The sequence below is a fragment of the Nothoprocta perdicaria genome, unplaced genomic scaffold, assembly GCF_003342845.1.
Source record: "Nothoprocta perdicaria isolate Ctin4 unplaced genomic scaffold, notPer1 scaffold_126, whole genome shotgun sequence".
Lineage (NCBI taxonomy): Eukaryota > Metazoa > Chordata > Aves > Tinamiformes > Tinamidae > Nothoprocta > Nothoprocta perdicaria.
This window is the reverse complement of record NW_020454383.1, coordinates 1,609,773-1,631,769: the sequence shown is the minus strand read 5'-3', so window position 1 is coordinate 1,631,769 and position 21,997 is coordinate 1,609,773. Positions and strand designations below refer to the sequence as shown.

Sequence of the window (21,997 nt, the reverse complement as noted above, 5' to 3'; positions counted from 1 at the left end):
ATATGGTATAATCTAACAAGCAATAGCTTGCTTCAGGTCAGGACAGTTTTCAGAATGTTATGATGGAAAACATCAGTCTGAATTTCTAATCAGAGTAACAACTCTGATGAGACTGACAAACTACACCAAGTGACAAATAACACTGATTTTCTCATCAAGACATACCACTTCTGTAAAGGCAGGGAAAATAGAATTCCATCCCTTCTTTATGGATGTGAAAATGGAGAGACAAAGAACCTGAAGCATTTTCCCAAGATCAAATTGCTAATCCATAGCAAAAGGATATACTGAATTTTGCTCTCTACTGTCCCAATGCAGCATCCTAACCCACAACTATTCATCACTGAGTTTTGAAAATACTTGATATTAAATACATTTTGTCCAAAGAATGACATTTTGTCCAAAGAATTACATTTTGTCCAAAGAATGACATTTCAATAACATGAAAGCTAGGGCAGCATTTTTTATTAAAACTCTGTTAATAGCAAGATCAAGATTTTGTGTACAGATTATAAAGTTTAGTAATTTTCTGCTGTGTATTGCTTCATAAATTTTTCACTGAACTCTGTGAATTCCCAATACATAGCATAACAAAAGTTTTGCCACTGGCTTAGAGTTGGAGACATTCCGCTGTTCATGAATTAGGTCTCCCATATGTCAAGTTGAATGTAAATGCCAAATCTGACACCTCTGGATCATATACTGTGTTTGCAGGTGTTCACATCTGGCTAAAAACAAGTGAGAATGAGAACTCCTTCAACTGCAGTACAAAAAGTGAAACAAAAGGAAGATATGTGGTCTCTCAATTCTTATTAATTTGCAAAGCAATAGTAATTTCCTATACCACCTTCAAAATCATATTTGACTTGATATTTGCTGAAAGCTGTCATGAAACTTTTAAATCTACATAGTTCAAACAGCTCTTTTGCCATTTGAAAGAACTCTACTTTGCAATTTAACTTTCATATTCAAGAAAAAAGTCCTAAAATGAAACAAAAGCTTCTTACTAAAGAGAAAAAAAAAGTACCCCACAATTTCTATAATATTGAACCTTGATATTGAACCAAGACTTTGATATTGAAAAAAAATCTATGCATAAGAGGAAATTTTACTTACAGTGGCATTGCCAAAACCAAAAGCAGTTACTAGAAAGAACCAATGTATTTATCACTAATTTCAAGAATGACTGACATTAAAAAGATGGTGTATATTATTTGTGAAGAGCATCTTTCAGATTTCACAACTGTGTACTGTTGTTGCCTCAGTAAAGTACTAGCTTTTCAGCTACACAATGTAGGTTGCACTACATAGAACCTCAATTTCTCCTGCATCTTCTTCTCTTGAAACCTGTCTTTCCCAAGTCAAACTGTAATACATGATCCAAAATGCAATAAGAAACTGCACAGAAACAAACAAACAAAAAAAAAAAAAACCAAAAATAGAAAGTGAATATTTCCATATAAGAATATAAAACATGATACTCAAATCTAACTTACGCTAGTTAGTCCCAGTAATTTAAGACATGGCATTTAAAAATCACTGTTGTTCAAAGATCCATGAAAAAACCACACACAATATATTATGGTGTCAATTCTCTGATCTGACTCCATTCAGACATAGAACACCCTGAAATCTCTTCCTAGGTGCTAGAATTGTGAAGAGGTTGCATAATCTGAAGAACCTGAAGTCTAAGCCCATAGAGAAGAGTTTTGACATCACTGATGATTGGATGACCTGTATTCTTGAATTGAATACAGAACCCTCAAGGTGGTGGCACCTTTCCTGATATAAGCAAAAGCTGAGAGCAAAGCACCTCTCCAAAAGAGTGAATGTGATGTACAGGCAAGAGATAACAAATGCCCAGCAGCCAAATCTAACCCTACGTAAGGCTGTGGTGTGTTTTTCCCTCCATGAAAATGCCACAATGTCATGAAAATTAATTTGAATCTGCAAATCCTTTATCAAGACACAAGTAGGGAAGAGAGGGAGAGAGACAGAGGCAGAGAGGAAGTGTTCCTCTTACCCCAGAGCAGCTCCTATATTTAGACTGCAATGCAGAAGATAGCAATTCCAGTAACTAGCTACAGAGGTCATTCACACGGACTACCTACTTTCAAGGTACCAAGCTCATCTTGACAAATATCGCACTTAGGCCACAAGTGAAAGGAAGATGATGGTCTTGTTATTTACATGGTATAACATGAAATCCCTGACTTTATATAAATGTCTATATTTATATTCTTTATATATATATATAAAGCAAGCAATTATTATAGTTTTTAGAATCATGTTATTTGCCTAGAAAAAAATGCAGTGTAAGTGGCTCACCAGGTGTTGCAGTCATTAGTCACTGTCTCTCCCTTCGCATATTCTCTTCCATTGTGAAAACAAGGGCATCTCTCAGGAGAAACACACTTGTTTTCATATCGCACCTGAATGAAAGACACATTTCATTAGTACATTGGCCTGTTGATATGTATCAGTGCACAGGAGAATATAAACAAGAAAATATGGATAAACAAAAGGATAAAAGACAATCTGAGATAAGAAAGGTGCAGCATTTTGAATATTTTTTGCCATTAATATAAATGGCACTGTGGATACAGAGCCTTATTTCAGTGACTGAACACTAGGCTTAGATATTGCAAGACAGCTATGAGAAAGTTTAAATTATTAGAACTTCATGATGAGAAAGTTCAACTGGACTGAAACTAGGGTGTGGGGAAGAGAAAATAGGCATGGTTAATCTGAATGCAGGTGAATAGTATACACTATGCTTCTCACCCACAGCGAACTGAAGAATGGCCTAGCAGAAGAGCAGTCGAAAGCAGAGATCGACTAGATCAACAACTGAAAGATAAATACTGAAGAGAGCTGCAAAACAGCAGAACCAAAAGAAACCCAGTGGAAATTAATATTTTGTTGTAACAGATCTTGTCACCCCCAAAAAGCCCAGTGTCCTGGAAATTGTAGTAATCTTTCACACTCTTTCAAATGTCTACTCATTACCTAGTTGGGAGGATAAAGATCATTTCACTTGAGACATCGTTACACCCTCTAATAGATTTTGACACTGGGAAATAGGTCATTATTTCCCATCATTCCAGCTAACGGTTATCCCTTGCAACAATATTCCTTTTTCAGTTTTACCCTATTAATCTTAGTTTGGTTTTGTAGAGTAAGCTATTTCTCCCACAAAAAAAAAATATATTTGTAGGCTACTGAAACTTTTCCATTTCTTTCATCTGATTTTTCTGATTTCGAAGATGTTCAGTACTAGACAGTCTAACAGAATCAAGTTTGGCTCTGCTGCTTCTTACTTGGATATAACTCTGCAAAGCTGGGATTATGTTTGGCTCTTGATTCATGATATAGAGATTGCCTATTCACCTATTTCAAAAATTGACATCATCACCTTCCCACTTCAAAGTCTTTCAGTTAAACCATTAAAAAATATTCTTCTTTTTAACCATTCATCCAATAAGATCAATGCTCCATGAACTGCAACATTAATAAAGTACAATAGATGTATCTTTCCCTAGAGGGTCCTAGAACTGCCACATATAATTACATGCACAAAAAAAAAAAAAAAAAAAAAAAAAAATCACAGTCTGGAGATTATTCATGTATATGCAGCTCCACATATTCTGAGGCAATAGAATATGCCAAAATACATGCCAAATAAACTCAGGCTGATAGAAGTAAGATGGAGAAAAAAAACACTCTTCTATATGGCTGAAAAATACTCTTCTATATGAATACTCTTCTATATGAAGCAGAACTAGAGTTCTGCTTCATAGTCAGACCCCACTAAGGACAGAGGAAAAAGCAGAGCAGAGGATACCATCTGTGGGCCTTTCAAAGGGCCCTTAATTTCTTGCTTTCTTTCTGGTGGTGTGCAAGAAAAAGCAATATGTAACTTCACATTTATTGTTACATTTCAGAATTTCTCCACAGTGTGCTGCAATGCTGTTCACAACAGTCTTGACAGCTAATCTCTGGATACAAAATTTGGGATTAAGTTTGTAACTAGCAAAAAGACTGTTAGCACCTCTTCTTGCTTCCTAGCACATCCACACAAAGCTAGTTACAGTCTATCTCCAGCTCTACAAGCTGGATAAACCATAGCTTTTACATGTGGACACCGAAGTTATAATGTAACAACTATTGACATTGACAAAGACAAAAGATTATCTTCTCTGAACATTGGAGAGTAGGTAGATGAGATTTTAAAACTTGAACATGAATATCCGATCTGAAATTTTATAAGAACACTTTTTTTTTTTTTTCTGCAAAACTAAATAGCTTCACTTATCTATCCACCAATTAATTTTATACCATATCTAAAAGCTGTTCTTTCTGGAACCTTCATGACACAAATTTGTTGAAAAAGGTACCATGTACTACTACAATGCATATGGCTTTATTCAGAAACAAACAGATTTTCTGTGGAAATTTCACATTGCATAAACAAACAGTATTTAACATAGGACATCTAAACAGTTCAGATTACCGATATAATATGATTGAGGTTGTATGGAGAGGCAATTGCAAGAAAAGACACAACATGGTAATAGCTGCTGCTCATACCATGTCACATCCTTCAGAAAATGCTCCCAAGAGGACATACATGAGATTATGAATGACTGACAAGTTGATAAAGCTGCCAGGTGTTTGGGGATCTGACAGAAATGTCCACCACTTTCTTGTTTTGTCTGACATGTCCTATTAATTCTAAAGCCTTGACAGTCTTCTAAAAGATAGCTCAATATTACTGAAGTCAGATTTTAAGAATCTTCCAAAACAAACTACCCTATTTTGCGGTTGAATCTGAATTTATCATGGTAAATATAATTTTAGTGAGTATTTCTGTGTCAATTGAGGCTCAAATTCTCATTCTATTTCTTCTGAGAAGCCTGCAGGCTTCAACAGAAACTCGAAGAGTAAGGAATTAAGAAGGAAAGGAAATGGGTAAGAGTAAAGCCCATTAGGATATATATTCTACTAAAACTGTGCTGCACAGTTTCTGTGCATAAAAAGCAAGTCAAAATTATGCTAGGATGGACCAGTCAAAACATGGAGTCATATTAGCAGTCAAATCATGGAGTCATATTAGCAGTAAAATCTTGTCTGGAACCACATTAGCTCTAGTTTACTTTGTGAAGCATCTTATTGTGTGAAGTTTACTATTTTAAGGCAGACCTATGTACCAGTAAGTTTTTTTTTTTTTTCTGATTAAGATGCTTTTTTAAAATTTTTTTATATCCAACATTTAAAAACTAGAAATTGTTTAATTTTTCCCAGAATTGTAGTTAACACTCCATTTGTATGTTTATTAATATTTTCCAATGGGAAAAAAATGGATTACACTAAAATAATCTGAGAAAGCATATATTTCCTCACACTTATGCACATATGTTATGATTTATCTTTTCTGCACTACAAAAAAAGTGAGAAGTATGGAGAACATCCCACCCTCCAGATGATCAAAGTCAGAAAGAGAAAAATTACTTTTCAGAATACATTGAATATTTTCATTTTCAATTGATCAAACCAAAATAAAATATTAAGTCAAGATGAATTGAAAAAAAAATCAAATGAAATAAAATAGTTTTCTTCCGCATTTTCTGATTGGAAAAAATAAATTTTAAAAATAAATAATTGCCTTTTTTCATGCAAATTTTCTATTTGAATGAAACTACATTTGCTGGTGGAGCTACCTAAGACTACAAATTCAGCCACCTCCAGTATGCTGTTCATGAGCAATCCTTAATTATATTCCTTTTTTTTTTCTTTTTCAGATAGATTATTCAAAACCAGCAGTCAATCTATGTGTTCAGATTTGGGTTATGGATTTTTATGTTTAGGATGAATAACTCAAGCCTGCATATGTGCAAGTCTGCATTTAATTATATCTTAACAGCTACATATACTTGCTAATTGCACTGGAGAGATGTTTATGTAAACTATACAGCTTTAAATGTTTCTCCTGATCATAAAACAATTTTACAGAAGCAAGGAGATTCATTCTTTCATTAATGAACTACCCACGAGCATTCATTATTTGTACTTGATCCTGTACAAACAGACAAAAATAAAATCTTCAGTAAAATGAAAAGGCTATTTGCAGAAAGATGATATGCACAAATACACATTCTCATGAACGTCCACTAAGTTGCTACTTCTCTCAGACAAACAAGTAGTTTACCTCCGTGGGTGCTTGTAATAAACTGAACAGGTTACAGAAGAACAGGGAGACTGACACATCTGATGACTGGTAAAAGTAACAGTGGCACCTTTTATCAGTCCCTTTATTGCTCAGTTCTTTTGGTACAAGTCTCAAAACATGGAATTCACGACTTCACAGTATCTTAAGGCACAGAGAGGCAGGATGAGAAGCTGGTTACTGCTCCAAATCCTTTACCTTTGACAACCTCTAATTTAGAGTACAAAGACTTGTTGCAGAATTCAAAATTCAGGAGAAGGCCTCCCTCAAATGATGCCAAATGGACCTTTGATTACATGAGAAAAGGCAAAACTGCTCTTTAATAGCAAGTAGGCTTCTTCCATAGAGCCAGACTCCAGGAGTCTAATGCATGGCAGACAATATCGATAAAACAAAAGCATGGAATTTGATCCTGGTTTTGTATGGCAATGGTTAAAATAAACTAGCATTTATATACTGGCTCATTCCATCATGACTTTGAGAGAGACTTGAAAACTGAACTATGCTGTCATCTAGTGGACAAAGGTACTTATTTTACTCGGGTTTAAGAACTGGGCCCAATTCTATACAGAAATCTTACAAACCACCTTGCTATATCCAGTGGCATGTTTCACACAGCATCAGAATCAACCGCAATTTCTAATTCCAAAATGAAAAGGGATGTTTCTTCTTCAAGTAACTGTTGTAGAAAATCCTTGCAAGAATAGTTCAAATGTACTGAAAAGGAAAACAGTATGAAATTCTATATTAAAGTTGAGGGTTAATTAGAATGAACTTGAAATGTCTTTTCTATCAGAATTCTGTCAGAATTTGCTATGTGAATATGCACACAGCATACTATTACCAAATTTGGAGCTGACTCCAAATCTTAGTACCTTTGAGCAGATCAAAAATGTCCAGGTAATTCTGATCAGATAAGGGCATATTTCAAAAATGGACATTTCAAAAACAGCAACAATCGTTTATAGATAAAGTTGTGGTGAAATTTTTCTCAATGTTCATATGAATGTGTTCAAATTCTGTTCTATATTTTCTCTGGGGAATGTACAAGACATTTTGCAAGCCTTAGCTTTTGTCTAATGACAACATTTTATTATGGTACAGCATCTATTTAGATAAATGTTTATTTATCAACAAAAATGAATATCAATACTAGAATTTACTGTCAAGAAACTTCTATTTTGATTCATATTCAGAAAGTAAAATTAATTATGAGGAAAAAAATACAGAAGAGAGAAAAAAATACATCTTTATAAAAATATATTCTTCAGAAGTTAATTCTTTTTTTAGATGAAGTCAATTTACCAGAGCTGAAACACAAATTTAAATGCACATCTCAGCCCTAGAAATAATTACCAAAATAGAAATAATAACCATTTGCTGACTAACAGTAAATGTCCAGTACATGTTAATCTAAGCTTGAATTTTATCAGGTGTAAAAGAGTAAAAATAAAACAAATCAGTTTTATTTCTAGCCTTCTTTGGTTTAAGCACTAGAAAACCTCTCAATTTACTGTATGCCTCTCTGAGTTAGAAAACTGCACCAGCAAGACTGTAAGTGCCACAAAAATCCAATAAAAGCTCATAGTAGTAGGGTATTTCACATCTTCAATGAAATAAAGATGCAAGCTTAACTCTTTTCCAGGATCTGTCAGATTTTCATCTCAATTTTCCATCACAAACTTTCTTATTCTAGCAGTTTTCCTGGGAATAGGACTCAAAAGCACCACTCATATAAATTTAAAAAGAACATACTATGTCATCCAGCCCTATTCTAGCCATATACTGTCTGGAATTATCCCAACCATAGCAGGTGTAGTCCTATGCATGATTTTTCATCCATCCAGACAATCCTACACACTTTTCCTATTACAGAAATCCTTTTTAAAAAAAAAATACAGATCCTTTTTTAAAAATTACAGATCCTTTTCCTATTACAGAAAAATAATGTTCTTTAATCTGTTCTTTAGGTCTCTAAACTGATAATCTATTCATGGTCACCATCTTAGCAAATAATGTGTTTACAATTTAGGGCTGTGGGAGACAATACTTTTGAAGCCCAGAAAGCATCCCACTAGTGAGAAGAGCATGTAAAGCACACCACTTTCAACTTCAAGTCACTTTGGGGCATTATTTTAGCAAGTTTCCTCTTTCTTCCCTTGAGTAACTCCCTCTTTGGTACCCAGTACAGGAAGGCAGCAGGAGTGATGGAGAAATGTCAAGGAATGAGCAGGAAGGTTTGGTATTGGTATTTACAGCATACTCGGCCTCACTCTTTCTGACTGGAGAAGTTCAGCTAGACTGAGGAGTTTGGAAGAACGTTGAAGAAGGATATGAATTGGTCACACCCAATAAAAATAAAAAGGAGTAATTTTTTTCCTTATTCTTTGGTTATAAATTGCCATTACAAACCGAACTTCATCTTCTATGCAGGTAAACTATAATACACAGAAATACATATGTTCTAAACCAGGCAAAATTTGACAGTGTCATAGTCGAATTCTTCACAACCACATATTTTGAAACTTCAAGAAGATTGTTGATCGGAATGAACAAATACAAGAAAACAAAGAGGATCTGATCCTGTTTGTTGCAGTTAAGTTTGCTTACCATCCCTTTTGGACAGAGGCAACCAGATATGCAGCCATGGCTGACACACTCTAAGTCATAGTTTTGGCAAGTCTTGGCACACTCCAGTCCTTCAGCTCTTGGATTGTTTGCAGGACAGATAAATTTTTCCATAGGTGCTCTGCATGTTAAGCTTCTTTTTACTTTAAACATAAGTTTAAAAAAAAAAAAAAAAAAAAAAAAAAAAAAAAAAAAAAAAAAAAAAAAAAAAAAGGCAATTAGAACGCAAGTTTCATTAGCATGGTAATTTTCTAAAGGACAGATCAATGTTTTCATTTAAGAGATGATTTAGCATACCCAATGGAGCAACTGCATTATGCAAGTATGTGCAACATTGCAAAGGTAATGTCATCTCTCAAAACAATGCGAGTTCAGCTAGATTAGGATAAAAAGCGCATGTTTTACAGAAACAAAGTAAGCTCTACTAAGGTAAGTACTCTTTTAGCAAATAAGCACTTCTGTTCCAGGTCACATTTAAGCTACAAAAAAAGCGTTCAAAAGGTTAGTCTAAATCCTTAGCATAAAACACATTCCAGCCTGTGGGTAATGTACATAAGCAATTTCAGCACAACACAGATGTTCTCAGAAGCAACAGATTCATATATTATTGTATTCAGACCAACTTCCACCAGTAGGCATAATTATAGTGGGGGCTGCTAATAATAACAACCTTAGCCTAAATGGTCATAATTTTTTCAGTCTCTTAGATAACCATTTCTGATAGAAGATCAGAAGCTTATCAGAAAATGTAAAGGCTAACTGTAGCCCACCCATTGATTCACAATCTTTTGGAAAAAAAAATCTCCAAATGCCCTAAATAGATATATATTTAATAACCTGCCATGGAAGTCATTGTGTCTGGAGTTATTTCTGTCAGCAGGGTAAGTACATTCAGCCATCTCAGAGAATCCCTACTAGACTTGTCTGTGAGGGACCCAGGTTCAACTGCCTCCACTATCCCAATCCCTTAAACTCCATCCAGAGAAAAGAAGTACCTGCAACCTATTGGTCAGAGGCAGAAGGTATTAAGATGATAAATTATTGATACCATATGAACCTCAAATAACAATGAGACCCATTAACCTCTGAAACAATACAGAGACTGCAATGTCTCATTTTAAACCAGAGGAGGGGAATATAACAAGCCCCACATCCTTTCAAGCAAACATTGTGTTTCTAATCACAGAATCACAAAATATTCAAGGTTGGAAGGGACCTCTAGAGATCATCTAGTCCAACCTTCCCGCTCAAGCAGGCACACCTAGAGCACATGGCACAGGGTGGCATCCAGGCGGGTTTTGAAGACCTCCAGAGAAGGAGACTCCACAACCTCCCTGGGCAATCTTTAACAAAAAGAGGTTATAAAGAGATACATAGCATTACCTGCTCTGCAACTTCTGATACCTCATCCCTACTCTAGACTACCAAGAAAATAAAGAGGTTATAAAAAAAAGAGAAAGAACAAATACAAATCTTTAAGCATACTAACTTCTGGTAGATGGCCTCTCATCATTGAAAACATCTGGCATGAGAACACCAGGAACTTTGTTTGTGCTGCAGTGCATGAAGCCATTTTCACAATAGCTAAGGAAAAGAAATAGAACTTCTAATTAATAAAGTGTCATTTAGCATTTATTTGTACTTCTATTTGCAGAGAGAGATGAATCAAAATCAAAATTGCAGCTCTCACGTGGGCTGACCTGTTGCTTTCCATCCACAGTGACTGTCAAACTCAAAGACAAACCTTCTCTAAGACAATCCCAGTGATGGACCAGCATATTCTAGCACTGTTCCACTGCATCCCATCTGCAAAAGCATAAAGCTCAGCAAGATACAGTCAGATCCAGTGTGGATAGACATCAACGGATCACTCCAGTGCCAGCAACATGACTCTATACCAGGACAGAAAATAACACGTTGTTCCCAGAACTGGTACGGAGCCACCCAGCAATTGCATTCCTGTCCTCAAAGTATGCTACTCTATTTAACAATTATAAACGCTTTTTAATATTTGTATCTTTGATAGAGGTAATTAGGTTTTAACATTTAAAAATGTATTAGAGTACATTAAAGTCAAATTTTAAAAGCCTACAAAGTACCCATTGTCAGTAATTAAACTCCATTTTGAAGTGGCAGGAGCTGTTCCTGGAACTGAGCTTCATACTCTGTTTTCTGACTGTGATTGCATTTGAAATGATATGGCTAGAGATGTAACAGCAAAACTCAGAGTCGGATTTGATGGAAACAAACATTTGTTCAATTTTTAACTAGTTTCACTGGAAGCGAATGTATCAAGGAACTGGAACTGTTAATCAGTTAGGCTTCCCCAAAATTTCATGAACATGAGTCATGAGTCATGAACATCGTACTTACCACATGGTATAATGATCTGAAAAGATGTCCTCAGGCTGGAAGATCTCACCATCATAATAACAGGAGCAGTGGGACTTTGGTACACATTCTTCCTGCTCGTCAAGATAATACCCAGGAGGGCAGTAGCAGCCCTCCATGCACAAATCATCACAGTCTTCATCTGGGTAGGAGAGAGACCTGCAGGTCTGGTTGCATGGTGTTCCACATTGCTGGTAAATCTGGCCTTCAGGACAAGTCATTGCTGCAGAATAATAAATACAACAATGAAACTAGAATTTGATTCAATTTGACTCATGCTTCTTTTTTTTTTTTTTTTTTTTTTTTGAGTTAGAGAGATGGAGAATGAGAAGATGCTCTGCACACATCAACATCGGCACTAGGTGGCAGCTATGTCAACACATCTCAGAAGATGAGGAAACAAGTTATCATCATCATATCCTTTTAGCAGGGCTCTGTTAACCAAACCAAGAGCGGGGTTCTGTTAACCAAAGGTTTGCAGCAACCTTCCAAAGTAAACAGCCAGAGTGGCAAGGAGAGAAGCTCAGACATTCAACAGAGTGAGGGAAGCCATTGCACATGAAAGCTGGCACATTTGTATTGTGCTAAAATCAAGATCAAGGAGTTGCAGCAAAACTTCTTCCTCTTGCCATCCCTGCTGAATGATCCAATTATCCCTATCCCTATCTTCTCTTCTTGCAGCAAAACTCATGACTCCCTTGAAACTGTAACAGCATGGGCAGAAAAACTATTGCAAGCTTGTAGCTCTGAAGTTTTACACAGCTACTGAAGGTGTTGAAGTAACATAGACACTAACAAAACAAGTTCGGCATTCCTAATGCTTATCTTCATAAATTTCTTCTGCAGTGGATAATTATTGTCATTTAATGAGCAGAGGCATAGATCCAATAGGTTCAAATAGGCAAAGGTCTCCTCATCTTGTATTTAGGAACCTGAAGTCCCATACATGGGAGTTTAAGATCCTATTTAGATGATCCAAAAGAGAGAATCCAACAAATCACCATTTTAAAAGCTTTTATTACTAAAGGCATGTGCAAGCAGGAGGAAGCCTCAGCTAAAATTCTTATTTGCTGTATAGCAAATATAGCACTGGAAACAAGGAGTTGCATAAAGGCAGGCTTTATGCACTCATGTCAATTTACTATTATTTCAAGATTCAGGAAGGATCAAAGAAATGAGTCCAATATTCTTAGGCCTGCAGTTCTCTGCAAGGGCTCTGCCTTACTTGCAGTTCATAATAACACTCCCTGGTTCACACCTGTCTCATGGGACAAGTTTACAACAGATGGAAGTTTTAGCTAAAGCTTTCAAATGCTTTTTACCTATCCATGCATTTCCTAAGTTTTTAAGGAATTTTTCTAGTTCAGCTATCCAAAGTCATATTTGCATTCCAAGTTCCATTACACTGCAGTGTCATCTCCTATAGATGTTTGTTTTTAACAATAAAAAATACAGGAGAACTGACCTGGGAGGGGACTCTTGTCTGAATGTTTTGTAACATACTGTTACTAAAACATCCTTTCTCATTATTGCCAGGAAAATGAGAGGAAAAGGCGAGGTGCATCCAGTTTCTGTACAAAACCGAAAACCAAAATTGTGAGATGCTGTGCCCAACCTGTCCTAGGGATGATAGGAGTGGGAAAATATGGGCAGACTGATATTTATCAGATAGTTTATCCAGTTTCTTTTTGGTAGGTTTTTAACCCACAGTGAAAGGGACTTAAACTCTAACCAGTTGCTCACGTAGCTCAGTGTGAAAATATTACAACTAGGTCAGAGGTGCTGGGTTACGATGCACCCCATCACAACTAGATTTAACAGAGCTACTCCATCAGCAGGTATCAGCGTGGTGAGCATTTCCCTACGATGCACCCCATCACAACTAGATTTAACAGAGCTACTCCATCAGCAGGGATCAGCGTGGTGAGCATTTCCCTACTGTATAATGTAGTCATCCCCAAAAGCTGCTCAGATCCTGCCTTTAATTCCCTACTCTCTACTCTGACACATCTGGATCTTCCCCTGCTCTTCTCCATTCAAATCACTGCACAGAAGGCATATAAAGAGAAGCAAACCACCAGCCTGCTCATCACCACCTTAAGGGGGCTGACCAATGTATTCCTGAAATCTGAAGAAAAAAAGTCTAGACAAGCAGTGGCTTATTTGACCTTGCCTCCAAACACACATATATGATTAAACACCAGTATATGTATGCATATGTTTATATATTTGTACAAACATACACATATATATGATGTATGTGTATGTGTATATAACATATAGACACATACATGTATGGTGAGGATTAGAGCACTTGAGAGACCATTAGAGACTTGAGAGGCGCATACATTATGGACTACCTTCTCTTTCCGTGCACCCTAAAGGCATTGGCTCCATTGCTTATCCACAGTGGGCTGCAAGGATAGCACCCAGCTCTTACATGATCAAAATAAAACTAAAAACATTTTGAAGACTTACAGGGTGAGTGTGTTTGATAGTTTGTCATGTAGCATTTTAGAATCAGGAATACTGTTTGAAAAGTTATCTCTTTGCCATTGGATCACTCCAAATCAAGCAGACCAGTTCTGTTCAGTCATTTCCCAAGAAAGTGAATCTCAGCTGACTGACACCAGAACCAAGCTCATATTCAGTGCACTGGGCCATCAGCATGAATTATGCAACCCGCACATTCACATCTCCGACCCATTAAAGGAGTAATTGTTCTCCTTCATGTGATGGGAGATGTTTGGGTATCGGGATTATTTACTGGGGATTGATGGATCTGTAATCAGAAAAATCCTCACTTTATGAGGGCATAATGCACAGAGAAGAGGAAGCAGACCTGCACTATTAAAGATTAATTGTGAAAATTGACTTGTTCAATTACAGAAAGAACAATGGTGCATTATTGCTTGTTTTTTTATCAGCCTCCAGACCTGCACATTTTTAAAAGGATTTTTATTACATTACTGTTCTACTCTATGAACATTTACATAAATTAGGTAAAATATCATACAGTAGTTTAACATAAACTGGTTTTGTTGTCATTCACAGTAAATACTGCGAGGCAATAGCTACTGATTCAGAACCTATCAGATGGATCACCAGCGACTTCTCTTTTCTTCTAGTTTCTACAGTGACTTAGTTGATAAATGGCTTTCCCAGCTACAGGTTAGGAAGAACTAATGCAATAGATCTGGACAGCAATCAAGTACACATGATTTTCCCCCAAATTCTTGAAAGTCTTTTTTCATTAACAGCAAAGTTGCTCAGGAAAATGAGGGGGAAAAAAAATCAATTTCACAAATATTTATGGGGAAAAGGTTATCCATATTCCATCAATATACCATTGCAATGGATTTTTTTTCCTACCACATTGACCCAGTAGGGAAAGAAAATAAATAAATAAAAGGTGTTTGTTTCTTCTTAGCAGTTTGCCTATTAATCTTACACAGGACTGATCTATGCAAAAACATTCTATTCTTTCTATTGTAATATTTCATTTTCAGAGCTGGGTTCAAAATCACACTAGAACCTACAGTAGGGAAGAAGTTCTTTACTAAACCTACAGGTTTTAGGAGCAATTCACTTACAGCAGAAGCCAGGTTCTCTCCACTGGATCAGGACACCCTTTTGGGCACATGCTGTTGCATAAGTCGCAATAGCAGAGCACAGACAATCCTTGCCATCAGCACAAGAGCAAACATCAAAGCGGCAATTCTTCACATAGGGAGTGGGACTGACTTCACGGTGACAGGGTTCAAATGTAGAAGATGTCAGAATAGAGCAAGAGTCCTCAGCATACTTTGCTAAAAAGACAGAAACAGGATGCATGTGTTCAAGCAATCACTGGCTTTTAAGGCAAACTGGAACAGAGAACAGTGCTTTCTTTCACTTTTGAGTAAAAAATAGCCAGATTAATAAAATGGGAGAAAGCAGGAATAGCATCATTGCTTGCCGGTTATCCTCCACTGAAAGAATAATGTTTAACTAGTAAAACAAATCGAGGAACAGCAACAATTTCCTATTGTGTTACTACCATTCCTAGCACCCTACTTCCTTTCACAGGGCTCCTGCTTTCTACTGCTCTTTACATTTGCAAAATTAAGCCATTTAGGCTACCAAACTCACAGATCAGCAGTACCTGATCTGGTCTACAGGCACATAGTCTTGTGGGTTCTTCCTCTTTCTGGAAACCAGAGGGTAATGGAGCACCTGGCATCAAGAAAATTGCTCTCCATGTTCAACCAGACAGTCAAGCAGTACAGAGAAGAGGAAGACTGCATTTTGGAATGCAGTTAGAAAAGGTTCATAAAGGGTCAAAAAAACTAAAGAGCTATAAGGATAAAAGGGTGAAAAGGATAGATGTTTTGTGCACCCAGAGGAAAAAGGGGAATTATTGCTTTCAATTCTATGATTAGTTTGAGCATCAAATGTTTATGCCATGGCTATGCAATTTAGTTCTGGTTGTGGCTCAAAACGAAGGTCAGCACATCTCTAGATTAGTAACTTTTTGTTTTTAATTTACACAAAACGTTCTTTTTTAAAGCCTTCTTCAATCAATGTTTCATTTTTTTACAGGGATTAAAGTTGCCCAACTAGTAACATGAGAAACATTGGCTGCTCTTGCTTTTTAATTTTTTTTAATTATTTGAAATCAAAGATTACACATTCCTTACGCATCAGCATATGTCAACTTTGGATGGAGTTCAGTACCTAAACGAGGATTGAGATTGCAGGGAGAGCTGTCTTGTTTTAATAAGTCTTGGCAACCTGCGTTGAGCTTCCAGGAATTTCCAAAATCTTCCACAAGAGTTTCAACCATGCCAGAAGGTGTAAGAAAATCATCCCCTTGGTTACCGTTGTAATTTCCACATAGTCCACACATCCTTTCGGTATACACTGAAGACAGCTAAAGAACACAATGTTAGTCCCATCATCCTCCAGAATAGGTCATCACTGTACGGCAAGACATTCTGCAAGGTATTCTACAGAATGAACCAAGTACAATTTAAAATCAAAGGAATTCTTAAATCCATAAGTAAACAATACTATAGAGAAAGTCTTCTACTACATTTTTAAACAGCTAATAAAATGCCACTAGTAGTAGTAATGAGGCTATTTTTGCACGCTACACTGATAAGTCTAAATGGTTAACTGATGGTGCCTGGGAAAATACAGTTTACTTTTTTACTTTGAAAAGCACAGTAGTTTTCCCTCATGTAAATGAGTATAACATCAGTTGCGGAGAGGGGGTATTACAGAATATAATGAAATTATTTTCTTTCCCATTACAATGGTAATCTGAGGAAAGATAGGCCATCTGAAGCCATATCATGTTTCAAAAAAATATGCATAGATGAAGAATATTTAGATAGATTGTATCATCTCAAAGCAGAGACAATGATGGAGAAGTTGTTTCCCTTAAAATTCATGTTATTAAAATAAGGACAAGAGTATTTCCCCTAAAGCTATATTACTTCACATTAGATCTTTCTCCTGCATACAAAACCTTATGACACATTAAAATAACTGTTACAAACAACACACATAACAGATATACTTTACACCTGGCATTATTCTTTTTGTAGCTCCAGACACATCCAAAATGGGTCCTAAATTATGAGGTAAACAGGGGAAAATAGCTCCTAAATAATATATCCAATAAGACAGTGCAAATGGTTTTTAATTCCACAAGGAATTGTTAGCTTCTTTTAAAAGTCCAGGCCTAGTCCATCATAAGGGTTACCAGCTCCCCTGAAGAAATGATTCAGTGGTTTAATACTACAATAGCTTTCTGTATGCATTTATGAGATTGTTAGTCGGATTGGCAGGGATAACCTGTGAAACAGAATCAAAAAAGCTAGGAAAAGAAAGCGCTTCCTTCCATGAGAACATAACAGTCACAGATTAAACAGAGTGACAAAAAAGGTCAGGAATTTTCAAGGAATATATATTCCTCATTACTGCAGCGATCAAGGATTTGACTTTTTCATGTGCTCTGCAGAAAGAGAATGACTCATGCAAACCTGGATTCCAACAGTTTTTGGAAAGACCAGCACTTGAGTAGAATCTCAAAACACAGACATCAAGCAGTTACAGAAAGGAGTGTCTTCTTAGGGGACACAGAAAGAATTTTTACCAGAAGCACTAGCCAATACAGGGGAAATGTATCACTTCCTCCAATTGTAAGAAATATTTGGCAATAGGTCAGTCTGCAAATCCAAAAATAAATTAACTCTCTAAAGCGATAAGAAAAATGCTTCAGATACCCAGCTAGGGAAGAAAATCAGAGCAGAACTGGGTAAATGCTGAAGAACTTCCACTGATTTTCGGTGTAACATAACTGAAGCAGAAATCTTGTGAGGTTTGTGGGTTTTATTTTTTTAAACATCAGAAAAAGAATTTGTCAGGCTCCACAGATCTCTGATCATGCAGAAGGATGCTTTGGAAACAGAGGAAAGTCAAAAATTCTGACACTTGACTGAACTGAATTATTCTGAGCCCCAAAACAACTTGCAGAACAGAAAGACAGAGGCTAGATCAAAACAACAAACAACACTGATGCTTTCCAAAGCAATTCCTGACCTTTCTTCTCCGTTGCATTTTCACAAGATTTCATGTAGCTAGCTTTCCATACACTGTTCTAGATGTTATATTTAAATCAGATTCTTGGGCAGGCAAGAGTGAAAAATCCATGTCATGGTTATGAAATGGCGGCACTCACTGATCTTTATAAGCAGCATCTCCAGAGAAACTGGCTTCCTTGAAGAAATGCTCTCAGTGAAAAGAAGAGCCCTACACAAAGTCCAGCAGTAGAGTCCTTATTACAAATTAGCCTCAAAGAAAACAAGACTGCATGATTGCTAAGCACACACCATTCCATGCAAATATGCCGTGAGCAATGACGTCTGCAGTGTCCCTAAAACATGTGGTAGCACGCTGCTCCGTATTATTTAAGCCTGCATATCATCACTCTGAGATGCAACACTGCAGGTGAACTCACACCACTGAGTCAGTGAATACGCCCTCAGAGACAACATTTGCAACCTGTGAGGCCTCACATGCTCAAGAAAATATCTTCTTGTATGAAGAAATAGAATATATATGACTTAGCTAGAGATGATGATCACAGCTCGGCCATTAAAATAGACCTGCTGTTTACCCTCTTTGCAGATTCAAAGACATTTGGAAAGCACTCTTATGTAATCTAACCTTCTACATAACTCGGCCCAGAGGACTGCCATGACGTTGGTCTTACTCAAACTACAGCATATCTTTTGGCATGGTGAATAGTGATTTAAACATTCCAGTGATTCCAGAAGCCACTGAAATAGGGTGAGGTGTATGTGTTAGCTTATCAGCAGTGAGGGGAATATTCCACAGTAGTTAATCCCTTCCTATTTGCTCACATTTGCTTTTCTGCACTGCAACTTACACAGTACCTTTCAGCACAGAGAAAGCTGTTCATGTAAAGCTTTGTGTTCTTGCAGCAAGACTACTTCTCTTACTGCTCATTTTATTTAAACTTAGCTTGATGTTCCTACACTCTAAATGTTCCTACACTCTACTGCTTCCTGCAGCACTGTGTAACCTTAATTGTTAGTGAAGACTGACTTTAAACATTCATCATAGTAGAAGTAGCAGGCAACATGACTTGTAGGAGTTACTTCTTTCTGTCAAATTACGAATAACTGTGTTCGTAAAGTCACATCTTAGTTTATTTTAACTCATGCAAATACTTTGCTATATACAAGGCTAGTCAAGGCAAGTGGAAGCAAAAATCCAGTTTGGAGAGTATTTTATGTTGTGCAAAACACAAAACTATTCATGGTTAATAATGCCTGCAATTGCACAAAAAGAGAGGGGGAAAAAAAAGCTACCAAGCTACTGTGGGATGAAAATGTTTGTGTTCTGGAATACAGAAGGACCTGTTTATTGCTCTGGGGGTAGCAAAAGAGAATGGAATTTCTAACATGCAACACAAAGTAATTCTTACTTCAACAAGAAAATCTTTGTACATGCTTGAGTGGGATAAGAGAAGGGGGAAAAAAACAAAAAGAAATAAAAAAAAGACAGAAAAAATGAGTACCTTCACTGATAATTTACCATGACCATCCCAGTCAATCTGCAAATCTTCCCCATAGGTGAGGCGAACAAAAGTCATCACAGTACGCTGGATACGAAGGGCACCTGAAGACAACCATACAGTTTCAGTCAAGACTGAATCCAGTGTTTCATCCTCTAGGAATATTGTGCTACTCTGAACAGGCAACAGAGCTGTGGTTACAGAGCAAGGGGGTACACAGGTATATCAAAGACAGGAGTATCAACTAAGCACATGTCATACTTTCCAAGCTTTGTGCCTGCTCAGCAGTTTAAATGTTCATGAATGTGAAGAGGCTCTGTTTAAGGCAGTCAGGAGACAGAGAACGGCATAAATCTGTGCTCTACATAAACTCAGGAATTAACTGTGAAATTTTGCAAGATAACTGGAGTGATTTCTACATTCTGTTTTGGGGAGAGAAGTGCAGAAGGCAAGAGAAAATGTCTCATATTCAGGCCAGCTTAATTCTCAATTCAGCTTCAGTGAGGCTGAACTAAGATGTGAGCTGTACAGAGAAGTGGGAATAAAGACTTTTAGAGCACAGAAATATAAAAGCTGCAAATGAAAATTTGCTATTGAAAACACTTTTTGATTAAGCTGGGTTAAAGCATACCAGCAAACCCAAAGGAAAAGAAGACCCCTTCAGTGGCTGACCAGAGGTAGCTCATGCAAACAGACCTTGCAACAAAGGGATCTGTATGTCCTGTCCATTCAGGGAAATTCCTCCTCCATGTTTCATTTTAATGAGGCTGTTCTCCATATCCTGGATTCGGACAGAAGCTGAGCGAGTGCATACCGCATCAGGATCATCTGCACACTACAAGAAGCCAACATTTGCCTTGAACATCAGATTTCACCTTACACCCAGGCCCACAAAAGGTATTTAGGCATCTAATCCAGAAGGTGTATTGATGCTTTTATGGATCTAGTTTCTGCACCCTAAAAATACCACATTCAGTCTTGTCACTCACACACCAGGATACTATCTGCAAGTTTTCATCTCAAAGCCTTGGAAAGCATTCTGCAGGTATTACGCTATATGGATGTGAGCAGGACAGATGGCCATCCACCAGGCGATCCATCATCAGCTTCTTCTGAGTGCTGTACTGGGAGTGCAAGCCACCCTGAGAATCTCATCAGATCAGGAAACAGCAAGGCATTTTGCACTCTCTGAGTCTGTTGTTCCTGTTTATTTTCCAGGCTGTGGGTTATATAGATGAGGAACAGTGATTACACACTCCAGGTTTCCTCTCTGGTTTCGAAAGAGAAGTTTCAATGAAAACCTGTTATGCCAGTTCCTCAACACAACTGACCTCAAAGCTGCATTATCAGGACTTGCAGGCTACATGCATAAGTTGTGCTTACAATTATTATACTGCACTTCTCTGTAGCTTGTCATTTCTCTTTTGCTTCTCCCCTGTACCTTCCTCTCTATCTGTAAGGCAAGAATATTTCCCACATTGCCAAAATTTTCTAATTCACTCTTTACTGCCCTTCCCAAGCCCTACTCTTCTCTTTGTCTCCTTGTTGATTGGGTACCCTCTTTCGTCTCTAGTTTAATTCACCTATTGCCAGACACGTCCAGTTGGTGTGTAAAGGACTGAGCTAACCTTCCTGTGACATCTCCTACAGGATTCCCATTCCTACCCTGCTGGTCTAGCACCCTTTCCTCCTTTCCTTGGGCCACTACTGACCTTCAGCTGTCTTTCCTAGAGGGGAGTGGAGAAAGCTGCAACTACTAGTGAGCAGCAGAAGTTCGCTATTCAATGTGACTTTATGGAAAATAACCTGAGGGACTACTATGACAATGCACTAAGATTCTGAGAAAATTTCTTTTCCACAGTAATTCCTGAGCCACCTTCTGGAGGGTGCTTGGATGGAACACACCCTCTTCTCTGTGTATTTGTTCAGTTGGCAGAGAGACAGCGGTGCCTCATTGTCTAAATTTCTTCACAAAGTCAAATCTCCAGGAAGCTTCCTATGAAGGGCAGCAAGAAAAAGCTAAACCTTTTCTAGTCAAGAAGAGACACTGTATCTGTTATTTAAACTAATTATTTCTCAGGAAAACTCCTTTTGCTGGAGTACACAATCCACGCCATACTCCCACAGCCATTCTCTCAAGTGCGTGCGCGCGCACACACACACACACACACACACACACACACACACACCATTGGTGCTGATACCTGGACAGTCTCAATAATAACAGAAAACGAATTTTCCACACAGTCTTTGGCAAATAGGTACTGACAAATCCCACTGAAGGTGAAATACTTGTTGTCAAAGCTTTTGAAATGGGATTGGCCGGTGACAGAGCATTCTCCTGAAAAACACACCGAGAAGTTAATCACTCCAGTGCCAACTGTGAGCAAAACACTGTGCTTACTAAATCACAGAGGGGATGGGTTCACAAGGCCCATGTCCCCTTGAGGCTGGAGAGCACAGACAAGGTACTTATTTGATTATACATTTCTTAAAGTCATTCCAAATAGTACCCATAAAAGATGGAGAATACAGTATATAAATCATAGTCAAGAGCTGAAAAAGCCCATATAATCTTACAAACGGGTACATTTTAGTAAGTACTTTGCAGGAAGATAGCTTATTTCTCCGTATTAACATTAATCCAATCATATTTTGGCTTA

At 37.3% G+C, this 21,997-nt stretch overlaps 1 protein-coding gene across 1 annotated transcript in view; it reads right to left on the bottom strand.

The window, feature by feature from the left end:
- VWF (von Willebrand factor) overlaps positions 1–21,997 on the bottom strand; it is a 125,018-nt gene that overhangs the window by 77,681 nt on the left and 25,340 nt on the right. Inside the window, exons 11-19 of the mRNA XM_026033247.1 lie at positions 21,539–21,675; positions 20,031–20,169; positions 19,338–19,438; positions 15,962–16,157; positions 14,839–15,054; positions 11,228–11,468; positions 10,344–10,438; positions 8,837–8,997; positions 2,329–2,432 (exon numbers count right to left, since the gene is read on the bottom strand). Coding sequence (XP_025889032.1) covers positions 2,329–2,432; positions 8,837–8,997; positions 10,344–10,438; positions 11,228–11,468; positions 14,839–15,054; positions 15,962–16,157; positions 19,338–19,438; positions 20,031–20,169; positions 21,539–21,675 — 1,390 coding nt within the window. The remainder of the gene's footprint in view (positions 1–2,328; positions 2,433–8,836; positions 8,998–10,343; positions 10,439–11,227; positions 11,469–14,838; positions 15,055–15,961; positions 16,158–19,337; positions 19,439–20,030; positions 20,170–21,538; positions 21,676–21,997) is intronic.